The 23,148-nt window shown below is 38.8% G+C and overlaps 1 protein-coding gene across 1 annotated transcript; it reads left to right on the top strand.

The window, feature by feature from the left end:
• The first annotated feature begins 1,465 nt into the window (after nucleotides 1-1,465).
• On the top strand, nucleotides 1,466-22,642 carry LOC127938178 (interphotoreceptor matrix proteoglycan 1). Its single transcript, XM_052534619.1, has 20 exons — nucleotides 1,466-1,494; nucleotides 1,918-2,015; nucleotides 2,590-2,796; nucleotides 3,093-3,259; nucleotides 4,420-4,451; nucleotides 4,578-4,624; nucleotides 4,696-4,796; nucleotides 7,183-7,332; nucleotides 7,928-7,986; nucleotides 8,211-8,231; nucleotides 8,361-8,545; nucleotides 8,713-8,774; nucleotides 9,060-10,698; nucleotides 10,855-11,121; nucleotides 12,932-13,629; nucleotides 14,006-14,225; nucleotides 14,378-14,588; nucleotides 14,916-15,101; nucleotides 21,398-21,476; nucleotides 21,961-22,642. Exons 1-19 carry the CDS (start codon nucleotides 1,466-1,468, stop codon nucleotides 21,435-21,437), a joined length of 4,419 nt encoding a protein of 1,472 aa, XP_052390579.1. The 3' UTR covers nucleotides 21,438-21,476; nucleotides 21,961-22,642.
• Nucleotides 22,643-23,148: the final 506 nt, after the last annotated feature.

Below are 23,148 nucleotides of genomic sequence, written 5' to 3'. Positions count from 1 at the left end.
AAATTTTAGTGGATGTAACAAAAAAGTTTAATTAAATTTAAAAGAATTCATAAAATTTTTGGCCGATCTCTGAAGTAAATTGAGTAATAAAGCACTGACCAGACGGTGAGTAGTTCTCCAGTCATCAAAACAAGACAGTTCAATCGGATTAGACTTTCTCATTAAGCCTTTAGGAATTCTGTTTACATAGTAGTAGGATTACATAAACAGATGACAGTGACGGCTGTTACACACTAGCTTTCAATACATTTTGAATTAGTACAAACAGTATAAAAACTGAGCAATATGTTGACAGAAATGGACACACAAGTATCAGTCACATTGACATGCTCAGCGTCTCGTGACGTAAGCTCTCTGACGTCATCTGAAGTGTTCCTGTAAATACACCTCTGATCAGATCTAAAGATGATGAAAATAACATTTACTCAAACTGGGATGCAAAAGACTTCATTTTACTGACCTTACCATTATCAAATATGTGCAAAAAAATGTTATAGATATTACACACTTATAATTACACATAAAATATTACATTACATAATAGCTATTTAATACGATGGCCGAGACAGCTCAACACGCTGCAACTTAAGAAAACACATGCAATTTGAAAAAACATCAGCAAATGAAGAAAACGTCTTCATCAGTTTGACAACACAAGTGTTGCAAATCATCACTACACATGCATATAACGAAAAACGCTGCAAATCCTCACAACACCATGAAAAAAAACCTCACCTTTCAGTTCACCAACAACTCCACTGACCAGTAGCCACTGTACGATAAGCAAATCCCAGGCGGGTCCGACACTTTTTGAGGTTTCCTCAAAACATTTCCATTGTGGTCAGTGCTATTTGCAGCGCGTTTCGTTATATACCAGTGTTGTGAAGGATTTGCAGCACGTTTTCTTATATAAATGTGTTGTGAAGGATTTGCAGCGCTTTTCGTTATATGCATGTGTTGTGAGGATTTGCAGCACTTGTGTTGTCAAACTGATGAAAATGTTTTTTATTTTTATTTTATGGTTTCTTTCAATTTGCATGTGTTTTCTTAAATTGCAGCGCGTTGAGCTATCTCAGCCACCGTAATTTAAAGACTGAAAGGACTCAATTTAGTACTCCTTGGCCATGAAATCAGATTATTAAAAACCATTGATTTGTGGACTAGAAAAAAAAAAACAGCAGTGAATTAACATTCAATTCATCTGATGCCAAGGCTTTAGTATTTATAGACTAAGCCTTTGGACCGTCAGTGGCAGTGGTAAATGACGTTCCTCCACTCATCCCTGTCACGGCAGTCGTAGCTCAAGACTCAGCAGGCTTTAAATAGCATCCATTTTTGAAAATGGACACCCACTTTAAACCCTTCAGTAAGGTCAGAAGTCTTTGGCAGCTCTGTCCACACATGCACTCACGACAGGGGTGAGTCCTGCTTATTCCTGAGGTCAGAGTTGGCTCGGCAGCCCAAGATGAATGGGGTGATTGAACCGCACTGCAGGTGACAGCTGACAGATGCCTGAATGGAAAAGCCCCTAATTGGATGAGGTGGGTGGGCCACAGGTAAAGCGGGATTATGTCTGAGCATCAGATAATCAGATTATTCCAGAAACAGTTCTTGCTTTTTTAACTACTTCGCAGTAATCTGTCACACAATGTCATGCATTTACACCAAGACGTACTTTAGCAGTTTTAGTATTGCTTATCTTGCACTCCGCTCTGCGTTTCTTATTTTTGCATTCGCGGTTTTGTCTTCTGTGAGACACCAGAAGTCAGTTTTAATTTCCAGTTTCCTTCATTTCCATTTTCATGTCTCAGTACTTGGTTCCAAGGTCTCGGGGAACGTAATGGCTTTCCCTGCTTCTGACGGATATTTCCAGGAAAAGGGATTGAGAACCTGAAGACTTGTGCTGTCTTCATACAGCAAGGGGTTAGATGCAAGACTTGAAGTCAGCATGTCTTTGAAATGTGGGCATCTCGTCACACTCTTCTTCCTTATTGTGTCCGTCGCAGGAATTCAAGGTAACAAAGTCAGCTTTTATCACAAGATGTAGATGAGAGAACAGAAATTTTGGTCTAAAATTGTAAATGGCTGATTTCTACAGTGCAATCTTACAGCCTTAAATGAAGCAACTCTTTTGGACATATATTGTGATGAGTAATGTAACCTATTGAAAAGATATGAAATGAGTGTACACACCACTATATTGTGTAGAAAGGAACCAAAATGTTTTATATTAACATATAATTGTGTTTTTGTGTTTTTTTTTATTTATTATTTATTTAAATAATATAACCACAGAAACAATTATAGACGTGAACAGAATTATAAAAGTGAGGGTTCACCATTGGCTTTTTCCAACAAATTCCAAAAATGTTTTTTTTTTTTAAAACACATTGTTGGCAAAAATGGCGCCAAATTAAAAAAAGAATTCTCCAAAATGAAAAAAGGTATAGATGTATAGATAAAACCCTACAGTTGCAGCATTATTTAAAAACACCAAAACACGTTTAAAGACCATCAAGAATGAGTGAAGAAACAAATCTGTTATCGTTATCGTTTTGACTAATTCATTTTTTGTCGCTGTTTTCGCAGACCGAGGCAGTCTAAATCCATCGGAGACCCTTCACACTATCAGCCTGCCAAACCCCCCAAAGCAGAATTCAGGGATGAGGACTAGATTTGAAATGGAAAAGCATCGCATCAAGAGGTCAGACTTCTTCCACTCAGAGGTGAAAGTATGTCCACAGGAGACCGTGAGGGAAGTCATAGCAAGCCACCAAACATACTACACACTGAGAGGTAACTCATAAAACATGTCAAAGAAATATCTTCTCTGTTATTACAATTCATTTCAATGCATCAATGGTTCTGTTTAGTGCAGTGACTCTCAACCCAATTCATATCAGAGAATAAACAGGTATAATTAGTCAAACTTAGAGGTGTAATCATTTATGAAATATGAATTAGTTAATGAAAAGCCTGTTTTATTTCATTGCAATTTAGCAATACAGAAAAAAAATATATGTTTACAACATAATGGATGCAGAAAGATTTTAAAACTTCTCATCTGAACACTTATTTATTGACCTTGTCAGTTTGCCAGGAAGCTGTTTGGGAGGCTTTCCGGATCTTTCTGGACAGAATTCCCAGCAGCTCAGAGTACCAGCAATGGGTCCACAAATGCCAGCATGACTCTATGTGCATCTCAGATCTCGCCATGAATTTCAGCAGATCACAGGAACACATAGACATGGTCTACAGGGTAAACGAATCAACAATTCACACAATACTGTACATTCAAAAGAGGTTGATTAATATATGTTAATTATTTGTTTGACTTTAATCAAATCAGTTAATGTAAATTATGCTATTTTTAGGTTACCTTTTTATTTTACTTTATTATTATTATTATTATTTTTTTAAAGTGTGTCTACGTCAATGGGCGATTGTTAAATAGGAGTTCAGCATAATTCTAATTCTGAATTTTTTAGTCAGATGGCCAAAAATGAAAGGAATTGTTCACTCCAAAATGAAAATTTGCTGTAAATGTAGTCACCCTCAGCTCCTCCAAGATGTATAGGAGTTTGTTTCGTCATCAGAACTAATTTTGAGAAATGTAGCATTGCATCACGTGCTCACCAGCAGGTCCTCTGCAGTGAATGGGTGCCGTCAAAATGAGAGTCCAAACAGCTGATAAAAACACCACAATAATCCACAAGTAATCCACACCTCTCCAGTCCATTAATTACCATCTCCATGTTTGTAATTAACAAAAGCTATTTGTTTGCAATATCAAATCCATCAAGTCATTTTTGTAATCCACACAACTCCAGTCCATCAGTTAACATCTTGTGAAGTGAAACTCTACATGTTTGAATGCAACATATCCAACATTAATGCAAACTGGACAAAATATTGGTCTTTAACTCCACCAGAGAAAAAGTCCATCTCCTTGTTGTTCTCTCACATCAAGATTCACAAATTTATTTATTTAGAACAGTTTTGGACTGATTTCAATCGTAAATGGTATGGTCCGTGCAGATTTATCTCCCGATTCAGATGACCGCTTTTTCACAGGAAAAAGAAATAATATAGATATAATGCTCATATTTTAGCAGGAAAAATGTCTTCATGATGCATTTGTTCATTGCAAACACACAGTTTTTTTGCTATGACAGACTTTAATTGGATTTCTTGTGGATTATTGTGATGTTTTTATCAGCTGTGTGCTCTCATTCTGACGGCACCCATTCACTGTAGATGATCCATTGCTGAGCAAGTGATTTCTCCAGATCTGTTGCTGTTGTATAAAGCTCTATAGAAATAAAGGTGACTTTTCTGATGAAGAAATGGTTCATTCAACTATTCCTTTAAATGTTTAAGTCAAATTTGATTTCTAATGTGTTTGCTTTTCCTTTACAGAGGGTGAATATGAATAGTGAAAAATTAAAACGGTGAGACTGCACTTGGAATCATGACTATTATTTCATATTCTGTAAACTTCTTCAAATCGTCTATAGCAAAAATGGCGGACCATGATTATTTTAATATCATGATACATTTTCATTTTAAATTTCTAGAAACATAACTGAAGAGCCAACAGATGATGGAGCACAAGGAATGAAAGGTATAGTTAAATTGATTTTGCCCTCAGTGAGAAGTTCTCATCAAGTTGAACTAAGCTCAGTCTCTGTTCAGGTTCAGAGGAAGTCCAGACTGAAGACACAGTAGAAGTATTTGTTCCCCCAGATCAATCTACTACTGTCAGCACTACGCCAGACGTCTCTACTGCCTCACAGGTCTGGAGCACAATGTTCATAACATACTTCATATACACTTTCTATAAATTTACTATAAAAATTGGCAGCAGTTGTTGATAGAAATATATTTTTATTATATAGTGACAACTTGCTTACAGTACAAGCAGCCTTTGCTCTGCTGTCATTTTAGGTCGTCAATAAATCTTGGCTTAAGCTTAACATCGAAGACATATAGTTCGGCTCTGCAAAATATATTGTGCATTATTCACCTCATTATTCAATACAGCTATTAGGTGTACAGTTTCATAGTCCATCAGAGCTATGTGCAGGTCCAGCAACTGCAACATCCACACCATTTGTTTTTTGTTTCTTATTTTAGTATTTATTTCTTATTTTAGTGCTTGCATGAATTCTTCACTTAAAATGTTTCAAATAAAATATTGGTCACACTTTATTTTAAGGGTCAATTCTCGCTATTAAAAAACCATCAACTATGACTTTTGCACCAATAAAGTCCTAATTTGCTGCTAATTAATAAGTCAAGTCACTTTATTTAAGTCAAGTTATTTCTATAGGGCAATATACAATTCTGATTGTGTCAAAGCAGCTTTACAGAGTCAAACATGAACACAGTTTTTCAATGATGTAAGAAGAATATAAGAGTAAGTCAGTTTATTGATGATTCAGTGATGTCATCATCCAGCACTCCACCAACAGTGTCTGTGCCATCAGTCAAGCATCCCCAGTTAAGAAAGCCAAAGGAACCAAAACTCCATTGGTGACAGAAATGGAGAAAAAACCTTAGGAGAAATCACGCTCAGTCGAGGGGCCAGTTGTTCTCTGGCCAGATGAAACCAGCACCAGCATGGTTTAATTCCAGGCTGCAACACGGGTGCAGAGGTCTGGTTTTGTGGTCTTGTGCCGATGGACGTCGAGGAGACAAGGTCTTCACTGGGGATCTGTCTCTGGGGCTCATCTAGTTTTCCTAGTCTCTGCTGAAATTCAGAACTGGAGAGGTCGTCTCTAGGTGCTGATCCACAATCTGAGCTGAATACAGACTGGGTCTGGGTGGCTACAGTGACCCTGGAATTAGAAAGAAACAGATTAATATTAGCATAGATGCCATTCTTCTTATGATGTACGAGCACATCAGATGTTGCAGGAAGTGTTCCTGGTTCCGGTTGATAACTAATGCAGCCTAACAATTCATATTTGATCTAGATCAGAGTGTGTCTGCCACCTGAACAGTGTTAGGTAGATTATTCCAGAGTTTGGGCACTAAATAGGAAAATGTATTTGCCACCCACAGTTGATTTTGATATTCTAGATATTATCAAATAGCCAGAGTTTTGAGATTCCAGCAGAGGTGAAGGACTATAATGCGATATGAGCTCACTGAAGTACTGAAGAGCTAAACCATTCAGGGCTTTATAAGTATTTAGCAAGATTTAAAAATGTTCAATAAAGCCAGTGCAGAATTGACAGGACCGGGCTGATATGGTCATATTTCCTGGTTCTAGTAAGAACTCTTGCTGCTCCATATTGGACTAGCTGTAGTTTGTTTATTAAGCGTGCAAAACAACCACCCAATAAAGCATTACAATAATCTAAGCTTGAGGTCATGAACGCATGAATTTACGTTTCTACATTTGACATTGAGATCATTGGTCGTGTAATTTAAATATATTTTTGAGATGGAAAAATTCAGTTTTATAAATGCTGCAAACATGGTTTTCAAATAATAGATTGCTATCAAATAGCACGCCTTGGTTCCTAACTGATGACGAAGAATTTAAAGGATAATATTTTAAAAGAAAATGTGGGTATCTGCTTAACCCCAGGGCATCCAAGATGTAGGTGACTTTGTTTCTTAGTCGGACACAAACTGAGATTTTTAACTCAAACCATTGCAGTCTGTCAGTCATATAATGGAAGTGAATGGGAATCACAGCGTTTAGAGTAAAAAAAAACACACAAACAAAACCAAATTAAACCCTGTGGCCCGTGACGATACATTGATGTGTAAAGATACGAAACGACCAATCTGTGCAAGAAACAGAACCATATATACAGGTGCATCTTAATAAATTAGAATGTCGTGGAAAGTTCATTTATTTCAGTAATTACACTCAAATTGTGAAACTTGTGTACTAAACAAATTCAGTGCACACAGACTAAAGTAGTTTAAGTCTTTGGTTCTTTTAATTGTGATGATTTTGGCTATGTGCTTCATAAGTAATATTAAACAGCCAATATGTCAATAATAGGCAAGCTAATAAGCAACTAGTTAATAGTGTAAATTGGTTCCTCTACTAAAGTGTTACTAAAATATTTAACCCATAAAGTTGTTTAAACATTTTGGGGAATTATGCAAGTTAAAAAATTTTGCAGTGATCATTTAATAGCTCTTGTAAAACATTTGCAGGAGTTGGATCTTCACAATGTGGTTCCTGAGCAGCCAGTACATCAGGTCATCGAGTTCAGCATTACACTGATGGACTATGGGTATCAGGAGATACTGAGAGACACTGATTCACCTCTGTATCATGACCTGTCACACCATCTTCAAGATCAGGTTTGTGAAAATAATAAACAATGATCCAGATTTCAGTGTTTTTGAAGAAACTGTGCACATAATATGATTTTCTGCTGATTTACTTTGATAAATATACAGTATTTAGACCAGTAAATTATAAATAAACACAGAAGCAATGCATAATTATATTATATTAAGCAATGTGACAATTATTGTTTATTATTTACTCAAAGAATTGATGACTATTCCATCACTGGGTGCTTTAATAAACACATGTAAGCTTAAATTAGACATAGTATTAAGGTGATGTAATAATCAACATGAAGGTAATGTTTGCAACTTAAATGTTTATTTAAATTAATAAATATACTTTTTTTATAGAATTTCAACTTCCTACCATGCATGTATTTAAGTTACATGTCCCTTGAATTTCTTTTTAGAGTGCAGGATGCTCAGATTATTCAACACTGTTGTAGGAAACTTCACATGTTCTGTGAATCTGTTGGAGATTCTGTTCTGTCTTGATGTTGACAGTAGTATTGTGCTATCTAGCAGTACTTATTAATACATTTGCCCATACATATATAATGGGCAACATAAGAAGTTAAACTGCATGCTTGTTTGTTTGTTACAGATGCAACACGCTTTTGCTGATCTACCTGGATTCATGGATGTAATAGTGTTAAGAATTAGGTAGGTGCATTCATTTATCATGACTTTCATTATAACAGCAGTGATCAGCTGTTTACCTGAGCAGTGAATTACAGCTGTGAAAATAATAATTTACATTCACACTGAAATACAAACCCATTGGTGTTTGTATTCTGCTTCCATTACGCTACTATTCAGTCTGTGCATGACTGATTTCTTGTTGCATATGATTTTTATTTCTTTCTGTTTCCTTTTCTACATGCAAGTGAGGCAGAAGCACCTAAAGGGTAAAAGTTACATTTGTGTGTAATGTATTTATATGTGTGGAGTCTTTGTGTACATCACCTTTAGTTCTTATTGTTTGGAGCGACTGATTCATGAATAAATGTAAATGCACATTGCTATTATTTATCCAGAGCTGGAGGACTATCTGCAGTCTACGCAGCTGTTTTTGAGACTACTGTACCTACCATTGCTGATGTAAATCTGGACATCGACACGGTTGTTTCATCTACAGGACAAAGTCTAAAGGATATGATAGTTCAAGCACTGAGCAAAAAGGCATCACTTCTTGATCTTAATTCATTGACATTTGAGACAGGTAAATGTATAAAAATTTATAATATAAATTAATATAATAAGTAGTATAGTAATGCATAAAACATGATTTTCTGTTTACAGTCTATTCAAAATGAAATCTTGTCTGATTACCATGTACAAGGTCTTCACATAGTATTTAATAGTTGTGTACACGTTTTCTTGCTTCAGGCAAAGACCCGTCTTCAACCAGAATGCCTGTCCCTGAGGTTTCTGAAGACATTATAACTGAGGTGACTAATGCCATATAATTAAGCAAGTAGGAACAAGAGACCAGTCTATATTGTCAATATAGTCATGACTGAAGGAGCGCAGCTCGCAGAGAAATGCCTGTGATGCTTTCCTAATTGACATGTAGCACAGCTTCATTGCTTTAAAAATGGTTACGAATGAAAAAATAAATAAATAAATAAGGACACAACCTTTAATTAAAATATTAAAAGTTAGGGTTAAAAGAGTTAGGGTTAACATAACATCTTTAAATGCATTAACATAATTATAAACCTGTTAATTTGCAGTCCTTTGATGAAGATGTATATGGTGACCTCAGTTTTCCAACAAAAGGACCAAAGGTTGAAGTTCATATTTCATCTGGTAGCGATGAGAATGTTTTGGAGACCATTATAGACCCAACTTTGGACACAGACAGCACCACAACAACAAAATCAGAACCAGAAACAATTGAACCTGAGAGTGATGCAGTTATTATACACAAGATCGAAACTATTAAAGGGGAAACTGGTGAACTCATAACAGAAAATCTTCAAGTTCCACCAGTAGAGGAAGACGGTAAACCAGTTGTTGTTGCTGATAAAGAAAACAGTTTGTCTTCAACATCCTCATCTGAAACTTCAATATTACCAAGTGAAGAACAGCAGAGAAACCTACAGAAACCTACAGAGAATCCTACAGCAGATAGTGACTTAAAATTAAACACTGTACCAGAAGATGAAATCATATTTAAACCAGTAACCACTGTCAACATTTTGTTCACCACTGCAACAACCGTTAGTCCTAGGTCTGAACAACCAAAGTTGGCTGTCACAACCGACTTTAGCATCACCCTGCAACCTTCAACTGAACCAATTGATCCAATAACTGAAGTGACAGATTCTAACGAAATTCCAGAGGTGCCTCAACCAGTGGATCCTGGAATAGTAGGAAAGGAAGAAGACGAAGTGGTGACGGCTGAACCAGACGAAGAGACTAAGACTGAAGTTAATTTATCCAATGTAAAGTTTGTGACAACAGAGACTGTAGAAGTAGCTGGACCTGAAAATGATACAGACGTAACTGAAGATACTGTTTCATTAGAAGATCAGGTATTACGACCTGAAGAAGTGACAATAGTAACAGAAACTGCTGAGTATGGCACATTAGAGCCTGTGGGAACGGTTGTGCTACCAGAACCAGAGGATGAGACTGGAAAATTAACTAAACAGGATGAAGTAGCAGAACCTGAGGAAAAGGTTATAGAGCAAGAACCAGAGGACATTATAGAATCAAAAGATGTTCGGGAACATAAATCTGATGAGGAGATTAAAGTGAAACATGAGGATGATGTTCAGGCAACCAAGCCAGGGACTGAGACAGTACAACCTAAGGATGAAGAGGGTGAGGTGGTGGAACCTGAAAGAGAAGCTGATGAATCAGAACCAGCTGATGTTGTAGAATATGAAGGCAGCATCAAAACTGAACAGCCCACTGTGGAGATCACAAGTCAAGTTCCCAAAACTACTGAAGGTTCAGCCAAACTTCCTGCAGAGATGATTAAGATTAAACCACCAGAGATTTCTGTAACAGAAACTTACCTTGTGGAGAATATTGACTATTACCAGCCAGAAGAAGGTCATAATTTGCCTTTTGTGCCAGTTGACATTGTTCAACTAGGCATAGACATTGGTAACCCTGAACATGTGGAAGACTTTGGGGTTGAGGACCAACTCTCCAAACCTGAGGTTATCGAAGGAGTCCTCAAGATACCAGATCTGGTTACAGAGGACACCACCACAGAACCAGATGTGGATATTGTTTTCCCTACTATATCAACGGCCTCAGAATCTCTACCTGAAAAGATCACAGAATCAGCTTCTGATGGAGACAAGGACCTACCATCGGTTCTGGAAGATACTGTGGAGCCACAGCTCACACAGATGGGTAAGAGAGCTCTGCTGTGTGTGTTTCTCAATCATGTGTTTAGTCAAAGATTTTCTTAGAATTAACATTGACAATGTTAACAAAATAAGATTTAGCTATCATCTGAAACAATGAACTATTTTGGACATTTATAAGCTATGTTTAATGATTTCCCAGAGGAAGACACTCTGACAGAAAATCTCCTTAAGGAACAAGAAGAGACTGCTTCACAATCCATGGAGACACTTGCAACTGATCTACCTTTGACAACTACGCCTGCAGACCTTGACCTAATTGAAGTAGTCCTAACAGATGTATCAGTCGTTACACCAACAACCTTGGAAAAGGATTATGATTCAATAACACAAAAAGTACAATCAACTGTTGTCCAGGACTTCCCATCTACTATTGGACATACAGAGGAACCACAGCTCACAGAGATGGGTAAGATGTGTTTCTCAATACAACTGTAGGACTATCTTTGAAACTGTTAACAATATATCCATGTTTTTTTAGCTATCATCTAAAACATGGACATACATTCTAGGTCAGAATTGTAGGTACCCTTGGTAAATATGATCAAAAAAAGGCTATGCAAATAAATCTACATTGTTAATCCTATTAATATTTTATTTTAAAAAATGTACAAAAATCTAAGATTTCATTGGAGAATACAAATTCAAAATGGGGGGAAATGTTATTATTAAATAAATGTTTTCCTCTAATACAGTACATGGTACCCTTTTATTCTTCTATAATGAGTTTGGAGAAGAGCTAACATGAGATCAGAGAGCATTCCTTCATCCAGAATCACTTCAGATTCTTCAGATTTCCAGCTACATGTTGGTGCTTCTCCTCTTCAGTTCACTCCACTCATTTCCTATAGAGATCGGGTCAGGTCAGGGAACTGGAATGGCCATAGCAGAAGCTTGGTTTTGTGCCCAGTGACCCATTTACATTTTAATTTTGATGTTTTGGGATCATCACCCTGTTGTAAGATCCAACCTAATATTTCTAGCATGGACAGTCAGTTAAAAAGAAATCATCTGTTGTTATTTGATAAAATACTTGATGCTACATATCTAAACAAGATGTCCAGGACCTCTGGCAGAAAAATACAGAGACAACATTAAAGATACAGCACCATATTTCATTGTACACATGGGGTTCTTTTTCAATCCTGTGTTCACCAAATTTTTCTTGAGTGTTTGCTGCTAAAAAGCTAATTTTTTAGCTTTATCAGATCATAGAACCCATTCTTGCTTGATGCTCCATGTGGTGTTGGTGTTTGATTTTTTTTTTTTTTGGGGGGGGATTTCTGACCCCAAGGCTCAAATAATCTATGCTATTCTGCAGCTGCATTCCTTGGAGAGCCTTTAGCCACTCAAACTCTCCTCCTCACCGTGCATTAGGACGATGCAGACACATGTCCTCTTCCAGGAAGATTTGTAACATCTTTAGTTGATTGGAAATTCTTAATTATTGCCATTCATATGGAAATGAAGATTTTCAATGCTCTATCTCTTTTCTTAAAGTCACTTTTTAATTTGTGAAGCTCAATTATCTTTTGCTGCACATCAGAACTACATTCTTTGGTTTTTCTCATTGTGATGGATGATTAAAGGAATATGGCCTTTGTTTTCCCTCCTATTTATATTTCTGTGAAACAGGAAGCAATGTCTGGATAATTGCGTGTTTGTAATCACCCTGGTGTGTGCAAAAGTGTAAATATCAATACGAGTTTACTTCAGAGTAGAACCTGAAGATTAACTTTCGAGTACCATTAATTGTGGCCAATGTGTTTTACAGAAAAAATAAAAATTAATAATGAGATTTCCCCCCATTTTAAAATCTTATTGTTCAATAAAAGGTTACATTTTGGCAATATTTTTTTTTTAAATAAAATATCAAAAGGATTAACAAATCAGATGTATTTTCACAGCTTTGTTTTTTTTTAATCAAATTTACAAAGGGTGCCAACAATTCTGACCACAACGAATGTATAGTGTCAATCACAGATCTGAATACAGAACCCTACATGCTACTGATTTAAATTTGGCACTGGAGTTACAGGCTAAAAGAAAATAAGACAAGTGTAGATAGTGTAAAAGTCTTCCTCATCTATTGGGGATAACAGAATTAAGAGTTAAGAATATTGCTGAACAGTCATATTGATCCAGAAAATTAAACTATTTCAGTTTGCAACTATTTTACATCTTCAATTGTAATTCATTTCATTATTTATTTTTTTCAGAAGAAGACCCTCTGACAGAAGGTGCCCTTTTAAAACAAGAAGAAGCGACTACATCACTACCCATGAAGACACCTGCACCTAAGACAACTACACCTGCAGATCTTGAACTGTTAGTCCTAACAGATGCATCAGTCATTACACCAACATTTTTGGAAAAGGATTATGATTTGCCAACTGAAACCATACAATGGACTGTTGGCGAGGATGTAAATTTTACAAAGACAGAAATGGACAAAGTGCTGAATCTGGGGACTGAGGAAGTAGTCCAAACAAATGTATCAGTCATTACTCCAACATCTTTGGAAAAGGATTATGCTTCAACAACTCAAAAAGTACAATCGACTGTTGTCCCGGACATTGTATTTGAGTCAGAAAATGACAAAGTGCCGAATCTGGAACCTGAAAACTCATTTATTCATTTAAAAGACTTAGACCATATAGATGTAGTAAGTACTGAGACCATTGATCTCTTGAGTTATGATAATGGATACTCTTTTCCAAATGAAGGATATCCCTTAGAAACAACAAAAGCGCCAGCACTGAAGTATTTCACAACTCCTTCAATGACCACAGCTAGCAAAGGCAAAGAATTAGTTGTGTTTTTCAGTTTGCGTGTCACAAACATGATGTTTTCTGAAGATCTTTTCAATAAGAGCTCTGCAGAATACAGATCACTGGAAAACAAATTTGTTGAACTGGTGAGTGCAGCTATTTCAACTGCTAATTGTCTTATTATCATCTTAATCTGAGGATTCCTCATTAACAGTGGCATATTACAGTGTAAGAAAACTTGATTTATTAAAGCAATTTCTTATAGTGATGAGTAAACATCACTATACCATTTATTTCTTCAAAGATGACTATAGGATGACACTTGCTGAATTGAAAGTGACGTGGTTGAGTCACTTCACAATAACAGTAGCATATTGCAGCTTCATCATAATGCATATTGCATACTTGACACAACTGTATCAATCAGTTTATACTATGCATAGTGATAGTATTCAGTGCTTAGTTTCCTTCTACTATGTCCAGTGGATTTGAAATGGTGTTTTTTGTCTCCTCTGTGCACAGCTACTCCCATATCTACAGTCTAACCTAACAGGCTTTAAGAAGTTAGAGATCCTAAACTTCAGAAACGGAAGTGTGGTGGTCAATAGCAAGGCAAAATTTGCCAAGTCTGTGCCGTACAACATTACTCAGGCTGTCCAGGATGTCTTAGAAGAGTTTTGTGATGCTGCAGCCCAACATTTGGACATAAAGATTGACAGCCATTCCCTAGACATAGAACCAGGTAAGAGTCTTTCCTGCTTAGAGCTATGCAAGCATCATACATCAGTATGCTGGCCATTTTTGTCTTGAAAGCAGAAACATGGGCAGTTTCTCACATAAGCTTGTGAATTGCTGCTACAAGAGAGATGAGTCTAATTTCTTCTTTCATGTTAGCTGATCAAGGTGACCCTTGCAAGTTTCTTGCCTGCAACGAGTTTTCCAAGTGTGTGGTGAACCTCAGGACAAAGGAAGCACAATGTTTATGTGAGCCAGGCTACGTGACGGTGGATGGACTGCCATGTCAGAGCCTCTGTGTGGTCCAGCCGGACTTCTGTCTCCATGGAGGAGAGTGTGAGATTGTACCAGGGCATGGTGCTGCTTGCAGGTACCCCAGAGAACAATAACACATGATTCTACAATCTAAATTAAATTAAATTAAACGGAATTGAATAAAATGCTTGTCTCTAATGTGAGATCTAGGTTTTTTTTTTCTTTTTTTTTCTCTGAACTGTATGTTGGCAAACTTCTGGCAGTACTCCAGTATTTTTGGTAGCTTTTTTATTTTTTTATAATTTATTTAAAGAAATTTAAGAAATGACTTTGCTCTTTAGAAATATGTAAACACAGGGATGTTTTTGTGTAGTTCTGATGGATCTCTTTAAGAATAATCCTCCACTGTACATGTTCTAATTGTCTCTCTCGACCCTTTTAGATGCCCTGTAGGTAAATTCTGGCATTTTATCGGGGAGAGATGTGCAGAGCTGGTCTCCGTGACACTAGACCCCTTTCTTTCCCTAGTGTGCCTCGTGGGGGTGCTCAGCTCTCTTTATGCCATCATTTCTCTCATGTTATCTATGTGCAGGAAATGTGTACGGAGCAGAAAGACACTAACTCTAGTGTAAGCTTGTCTTTTTTTCTGAAATTTTTGCGGTCAGATAATTTTTTGTTTAATCCAAGATAACAAACACAAGACATATACAGTTAAATATGTCTCTGAAATGCAGCCTAGTCAAATATTGTATATATAATAATTTTATTCTAATTTAATATATATATATATATATATATATATATATATATATATATATATATATATATATATTTATATATATATATACATATATGCTCTGAATACACATACAGACAAATCATGCGTCACAGGAGGGGACGCTCCCAATCAAATTATTTAGGCTAAGCATCAGCATTTACAGACTACTATCCACTGTTATTTTTAACAGAAAATAATACAAGCTTGTAATCATGACTTCATGAATAGGAAGTAGGAAGTTCCCACGATAGCACATGAAGACAGCAGAGAAACGTTTGCTCAACACAGTGGAGTGCATTGTTTCATAAACACTGTGGTTTATTGTTTTAACTTGTATGGGACATGGTAACACACGGCCCTCTCACAATATATTGCTTTTCACATCTATCGCTTTTAAAGCTCAGAAATATTCACGCAATCATGAAGCACGTATCAGAAGATCTGCGCTCCAGCGTGGTTATCACTCACACTCACTGATCCACTGTCAATATAACTAAACCGTGCTCTAGCCCACCTCTTCCAACTGAGCCAGAGACTGGTGAACAGAGCAATCACCCTAGTGAAATGAACCAGGCTTTGGGGGTTAAGATTGCCTAGTGTGAGCACACCCTAATTATTCTCCCGCATCCCAGACACGAGTCTCTACACGCCCATCAAGTTTTGTCCAGCGCCGCACTCTGCTGTAATGGGTGATGGGGCTTTAATAGGAAGATGCCTGGCCAAATAGGAAGATGCCTGGCGGGCCTTCCTGCAGGTACTGTCAAGCCTCTGCAAATGATCCAGAATGTAGCAGTGAGGGTTGTCTTCAATGAGCCAAAAAAAGCTCATGTTACTCCTCTCCTCATCAGGTTACACTGGCTACCAGTAGCCGCTCTCATCAAATTCAAGGTACTGATGCTTGCCTACAAGACGACCACTGGCACGGCACCAACTTACCTAAACTCACCGGTTAAATCTTATGTGCCCTCCAGAAGTTTGCGCTCTGCAAGTGAACGACGCCTTGTGGTGCCATCCCAAAGAAGTTAAAAATCACTCTCACGGACCTTTTACTGGACTGTGCCCAGCTGGTGGAATGACCTCCCAATCTCAATTCTTACAGCTGAGTCTTTACTCATTTTCAAGAAACATCTAAAGACTCATCTTTTTCGCCTGCACTTAACCAACTAACACCAGCACTTTTCCTTTTCTTGTCTTTTTCATTTAATTTAATAAAAAAAATACCTGGCTATGCATTCTATACTAGACTAACTGAGACTTGTCATGGCACTTGTATTCTGTTGTTGTTCTCTTGTTGACCTGACTGCTTCTATTGTTCTCATTTGTAAGTCGCTTTGGATAAAAGTGATTAAATGTAATGTAATGTACTCTCTCTGCTGTTCCTCCTGATGAAGAGGACAGAGAGTTACAGGCCCACATGACTAGAGGCATCGCTTCGTCTTGGGCATGGTCCTTTGGTGTGTCCTTTTCAGATATTTGTGAGGGGGCCAGCTGGGCCTCGACGTCCACATTCACAAGGTTCTATACCCTGGAAGTCCCGGTCCTTTCCGCTTGAGGAGACATGCACTGCATAACATATCTAGCAGAGAAGCCTTGGCCATATCACGCTCAAACTCTCCCTGGGTGTCAAAAACCCTGGGTGTCGAAGTTACAGGAGTACTCTGGAACAATTAACCTGGCCGGGTGTGGCCTCAAGAAGCTTACCCTGTCTTACCCTTGGGTTGTTGTTAACTTATGTATGGGCATTGGTTGCTTATAGAAGTTTGATACTTTTAGTGGTTTCATGACATTAGCATGGCGTGATTGTACTGTGTTCCCATAACATCTTAAGCAAGAAGCAGTATGAGTGTAGTATCGAAAGGGAACGTCCTCGGTTACTAATGTAACCTTGGTTTCCTGAGATATGAGAATGAGTACTGCGTTGCTTGCCCTGCTTTTTCCCATAACATCTTAAGCAAGACGCAGTACTCATTCCCTTATCTTAGGGAACCGAGGTTCCCTATCTGTGGGTCACTACGAGTTATGTTGAATATGTGCATACATATGGGGTCTCACTTGGGAGACCAATCATCTCTGAGTTTAAGAGAAAATGCCAATGAAAATTGGCAGGTGGATTTAACATACCTGAGCCATTCCCCGTGCCCAAGGGTATAAATAGGCGACAGGTGCATCCACTCATTCAGATTTTTGCTTCGGAGCTGAGTGGTTGTATGAAAATTGTTATACTCCACAATGCCATTCATCTGCTTTGCGTTGGGAAGTTGTTCTGGTTGGAGGTACGTCATTTTAAAGACACCGTTTCGTCTGTGTCCTTCTGGATGCGGTCGTTTCCTGTCCTCTGAGAATGGCCATGAGCTTTTTCTTCCGTGTCTGGGCATTCATCATGCTGAAGATGCATTCGTGGATGGTTCATGCCAGCAACTGCGGGTGTGACAATGGCAACGCTGTGATTGTGTCTCTCCTTTCTGAAAGGGAGAGGAGCAGACCCCTCTGTAACTAACCGTTCCGGTTTCTCTGCCATGAGCAGAGGACCACCGGCTAGTACTCTGGGAGATTTGAAGGTGATAGTGAGAGCTTCTCTGCCGGGTCACGCCCCATGGACTTCTCACCCCTCCGGCAGTGCTTGTCCTGTGTGGCTGCTGGGTTGTTATACTGTGCTGTCTTATGGCAGTCCCAGCGGGTCATTCAGTTTGCCGCCGGGGATCAGATGTTGATTGCTTCATTGGGGGATGGGCTATTGTTATGGTTCTCAGTGTAGAGCACGGCTCACAACCGCATTTTGCTCTGGTTCCTTTCTTCCCGGATGTGCATGGAGAAGTGACCAAGGGGCAAGGAACTCGACCGGAAGTTGAAGTCGGGTGGGGGCTGCCATCTTTTAGCAGAACTTCACTTGCGTTAGCATTCCCATTGACTCCCATTCATTTTGGCGTCACTTTGACAGCGAATAACTTTACATCTGAGGCGTTTAAAGACTCTGTTTGTCCATTATTTATTTCTAAAGATACACGACAATGTATAAAGGGCTCCATTACCTTCTATGTTACATTATGGCCCCGTATAAACAGTTTTTGTAAAAAATAGGCTAACGATTACGTCATAACCACTCGGCTCTCTGTCGCATTACCGTACAGACAGGAGGAGAAGCTCTCAGGCAATTAACTTAATATGGCGTACTGGCGTTATTTTTTAAAACACTATACAAAATAATTAATCAGAATACTTACTCCTGCTCACTCACGACAAAGAACTCCCCGCTCAAGCTCGCCGTCTCTGCAAGATTAACGATGGCAGTTTGCACGCACAGCTACTAGAAGATTTATATCTGCCAGACAGGTTGCTGACGTCGTCAAGCTTCGTTTGAGTCTGCGCGTCAGAAACGGAAGTGCTAAAAAACGCTAAAACTAGGCTTCATTTGTCTCAATTGAGTTCCAATGGGGTCGCTGTGTCCATTTCTTTTACTGTCTATGGAAGTGATGTAGTTGTTGTTCTCACAACAGATGCCTCCAACAGGGGCTAGGGCGCGACATGCAATGGGCAGGCAGCTTCAGGGTCCTGGACAGGACCTCAACTGCTTTGGCACATCAACTGTCTGGAGTTGCCTGGCAGTGCATCTAGCTAGACAAGCATGTGTTGGTCCACACAGGCAACACTGTGGTGGTTTCGTAAATCAACTGACAGGACGGTCTACGATCACGTTGCATCTCTCAACTCGTCCGCCATCTCTTCCTCTGGAGTAAAACACGTGTAAGTCTTGTTAGTACCCTGTCCCAGGCCCCCTTGGGCACGGATGCACTGGCACACAGCTGGCCTCAGGCTTTACGCTAGTATGCATTTCTCCCAGTGAGCCTGCTCGCACAGACACTTTTCAAGGTCAGGGAGGATGAGGAACAGGTCCTGTTGGTTGCAGCTTACTGATCCACCCTGACCTGGTTTCCAGAAGTCATGCTCCTCGTGACAGCACCTCCCTGGCGCATTCCCCTGAGGAGGGACCTCCTCTCTCAGGGGCTGGGCTCCATATGGCACCTGTGTCCGGATCTTTGGAACCTCCCAATGTGGCTTCTGGACAGGACACGGCAGACCTAAGTGATCTGCCACGGGTGGTGGTGTCCTGCATCTTTCCTGCAAGAAAGGTTGGAGTGTAGGCGGTCCCCCTTCACCTTAAAAGTTTGTTGCCATTGCAACCCATTACCATGCAGTGAACTGCCGGTCCCTGGGGAGGCATGACTTGATCATTAGGTTCCTGAGGGGTGCCAGAAGGTTAAATCCTATTGTTCTGACTGGACTTCAGATAGGTCCCTTTGAGTTGCTGGATTCTGTTGAGCTTAAGTTGCAGTCTCTCAAGACAGTGATCCTGATCGTGCTCACTTCCATCAAGAGGGTTGGGGACCTCCAAGCATTTTCAGTAAGTGAAGAGTGCCTTGTGTTTGGGCTGGCCTAATTTCACGTTGTCCTGAGACCCCGGGCATGGATATGTGCCCAAGGATCCCACCACTCCCTTTCGAGACAAGGTGGTGCAAGCACTGCCCCCGGAGGAGGCAGATCCAGCCTTGGCGTTTCTGTAAGAGTGCTTTGCATATACGTGGACCGGACTCAGAGCTTCAGAAGCTCTGAGGAGCTCCTGGTCAGCTTTGGAGGTCAGCAGAAGTGGAAGGCTATCTCAAAGCAGAGGTTGGCCCACTGGATAGTGGATGCCATCGCCTTGGCGTACCATTACTAAGGCGAGCCGTGCCCCCTGGGGGTGAGGGCTCACTCCACTCGGAGTGTGGCCTCCTTGGTGGAGCAGTCTGACGCCAGGCCCAGTACTGGTGTTAGCATGAGTAGAGTCCCGGTCAGCCCCTGTACTGTGCTAGGTGTCCATATGGTTTGATTCCCTACTGGTAATCCCATTTTCTTCCACCGTAAGGTTTCCCACTTGGTAAACCCATGTTTTCCCTTGACAGACCAGCTCTGTCAGTCTCTTCTGGCAGCTGTTCCCTACTCTAAGGTAGGACCTGCCCCAGAGACCCATTCCATATATAGTACTACCCCTGGGTCAGTCCATATCAGTATCTCCACATGTCACCTACCAACGGGTAGGATGTGGTCTCCATAGCGATCTTTTCCTAAGGCTTGCTTCCCCATCGTTCTTCCAAGCTGATGAAAACAAATGGGAAAGATTTGAAGCAATTGGAAGGTTGGAATCCCTTCCAAAATCATTTTGTGGATGGAAGAGCGACATGGCCTTCTCCAGCAGTGATGTACTCACCCTTTTGGTCCCCTTTGGTACTAAGGTCAGTAAATTTTGTGCTGGGGCTGTGGAAAGGTTACAACCTTAAGCGTAGCTTTTGTGACACGCCACAGCTTGTCGACAGTTGCAGCGCCACAGGGTTCTGCTTGGAGTTCAGGTTGTGGCATTTTCCATAGGACCCCATATGTTGTTCGAAATAACTCATAGTGACCGACAGATAGGGAACATCTCGGTTACGTATGTAACCCTCATTCCCTGATGGAGGGAATGGAGATGTTATGTCCCTATGCCACAACCTTGAACCATTTGCTGTTGCCGGGACATGTTCTCGGCTCCTCAGCGTAAAACCTGAATGAGTGGATGCACCTGTCCCCTATTTGTACCCATGGGCATGGGGAGTGGCTCAGGTATGTTAAATCTACTAACCAATTTTCATTGACGTTTTGTCTTAAACTCAGAAATGATTGGCCTCCCAAGTGAGTCCCCATATGTCGTTCCACATAACGTCTCCGTTCCCTCCATCAGGGAACGAGGGTTACGCACATAACCGAGTATGTTTTTACTTCTATAGCATTAATCCACACTGAAATTCAACCCACTCATGACAATAAGTACTGAGCTCATTTACATATTGATTTAAAATGATGTAGTTTGTACATTTTCATTGTTTTCCTGTAATAAAGTAATTTAAAACTATTGGTACCACTGCCATAAAACAGGAGTTTACTCAAGGAAACCAAATTATGATTTCCAGCATGTTCTAAAACAAACTATTGTGTCTTTTTATACAGAAATTGTGATGCATCACACCCCTGTTAATTTGGCCTTGGGATATGACGTTTTGTTTTTTCAGGTGATATTGATGTCTTTGCCTTTTAAAATCTAGGCTTTATATTGTTGTATGTGCTGTCCTGTTTTATAGAGGCAGAGCTCAGACCACCATACCAGGCCTGACGAGTTAATCACAGAAGTTTTACACATCACAAATCACTGTCACTTAGGTAAGATTAGATCTCATATGATAAAATACTTAGACGTCTTAAAAGTCATCAGATTTATTTTTTAAATTTTTTTAAAGACTGGACATTACTTTTTATGTAAGTCGGTTACATAACTACATAGACTGGTCCAAGTTGAATTCAAATAGTATGATTAATCACCCTTTGAATAATTGCTAGAATCCATCTTATTTATTGTCATGTTCTTGTGTTCTAATATCATGTTTAAGGTTAATTATAACAGACTGGATTTTTAGCTCGACTGCACATTAGAGCAATTAATTCCATTCAAAATTTATGTAATCTTATATTGTCTATAATCTAATCTAATCTTTTTTTTTTTTTTTAAGAAAAACTGTTCACACAGTCTGTGGTTTCAGAATATATAATTATAAATAAATGTGCAAAATCGTTTGTAACAATTAGCTAAACATCCTTTATCTATTGCACAGTATCAACGCTAAACAACTTGTTTCTCTTTTAACAGAGGTAAGAAGTCACACCATGCCGTCTTCCAGAGATGCTTATCCAGCCATTTACAGATGTTGAAAAAGACTTCCCATGATCCCACAGCTCAGTAGAATGAGTGGCCAAACATCCTGAACAGATGGAGAGCCAAGCTGAACTGCTATTGGTTGTGTTTCCTTTCGTTCTCAGGAGAACATTAAGAAATTAGCTGCACTTCAAGTTGAATGTTTTCACAATGGGTTTCCTCACAATGAGGAAATTATTCTTCTGTTTGATCATAATCAATACACAAGTTTCACATAGTAATAATGTTCTCATAGTATGGAACATCATTTTGTTTTAGTGTATAATAATTATAAATTGTCTCACATGCATAGTGAATAATTTCTTTGTTGTTGAAATATTAATATTATTTTATAGTGCAAAAAACACACAAAAAAAGAGATTTTGTAAGACTTACCGAGAGCACAAACTGTGCAAAATGTCTTTTATTAAGTATAGTTTAATATATATTGAAACATGAAAGTATGTTAAATCTAGAGCTGTGTTGGTTATTGATGTCCCGGGGCAAATGGCAAACAGCACCATCATTTAGTTGCCTGTATTCTAAATCTTTAGTTTAAAACATTCATCAACATATTTAACATCAAGTTAAACAACAAGTTGTTTGTATTATATTAAATACATATATTTTTCTCATTGTTATTGGTCACGTTGGTTTATATCTATATAAAATCTCAACTGTGTTTGTTGTTAGGAAACAGACTGTTTTTAGCTGGAGATCTCATGCCTACATCAGTACCTTGTTTCGTTTCATTCAAATCTTGAGTTTGTATATAGAAATAAATCTCATTTGCATAGTGCTGTTATACATATGTGACCCTGGAGCACAAAACCAGTCATAAGGAACTGAGAAATTGAGATTTATGCATCATCTGAAAGCTGAATATTGATGTACGGTTTGTTAGGTTCAGACAATATTTGGTTGAGATACAACTATTTGAAAATCTGGAATCTGAGGGTGCAAAAAAAGACAAATATTGAGAAAATCGCCTTTAAAGTTGTTCAGATAAAGTTCTTAGTGATGCATATAACTACTAGAAAATTAAAGTTTGATATATTTACAGTAGGAAATTTACATCATGAAACATAATTAATATCCTAATGATTTTAGGCGTAAAAGAAAAATTGATAATTTTGACCCATA

The sequence above is a fragment of the Carassius gibelio genome, chromosome A20, assembly GCF_023724105.1.
Source record: "Carassius gibelio isolate Cgi1373 ecotype wild population from Czech Republic chromosome A20, carGib1.2-hapl.c, whole genome shotgun sequence".
Taxonomy (NCBI): Eukaryota; Metazoa; Chordata; class Actinopteri; order Cypriniformes; family Cyprinidae; genus Carassius; species Carassius gibelio.
This window is presented reverse-complemented; position numbering and strand designations above follow the sequence as displayed.

Coding starts and splice junctions, on each gene's coding strand:
- LOC127938178 (XM_052534619.1), top strand. CDS start 1,466: ATGAATGGGGTGATTGAACCGCACTGCAG. Junction 7,333..7,927: donor CACACCATCTTCAAGATCAG/GTTTGTGAAAAT, acceptor TGTTTGTTACAG/ATGCAACACGCTTTTGCTGA. Junction 14,226..14,377: donor TTCCCTAGACATAGAACCAG/GTAAGAGTCTTT, acceptor CTTTCATGTTAG/CTGATCAAGGTGACCCTTGC.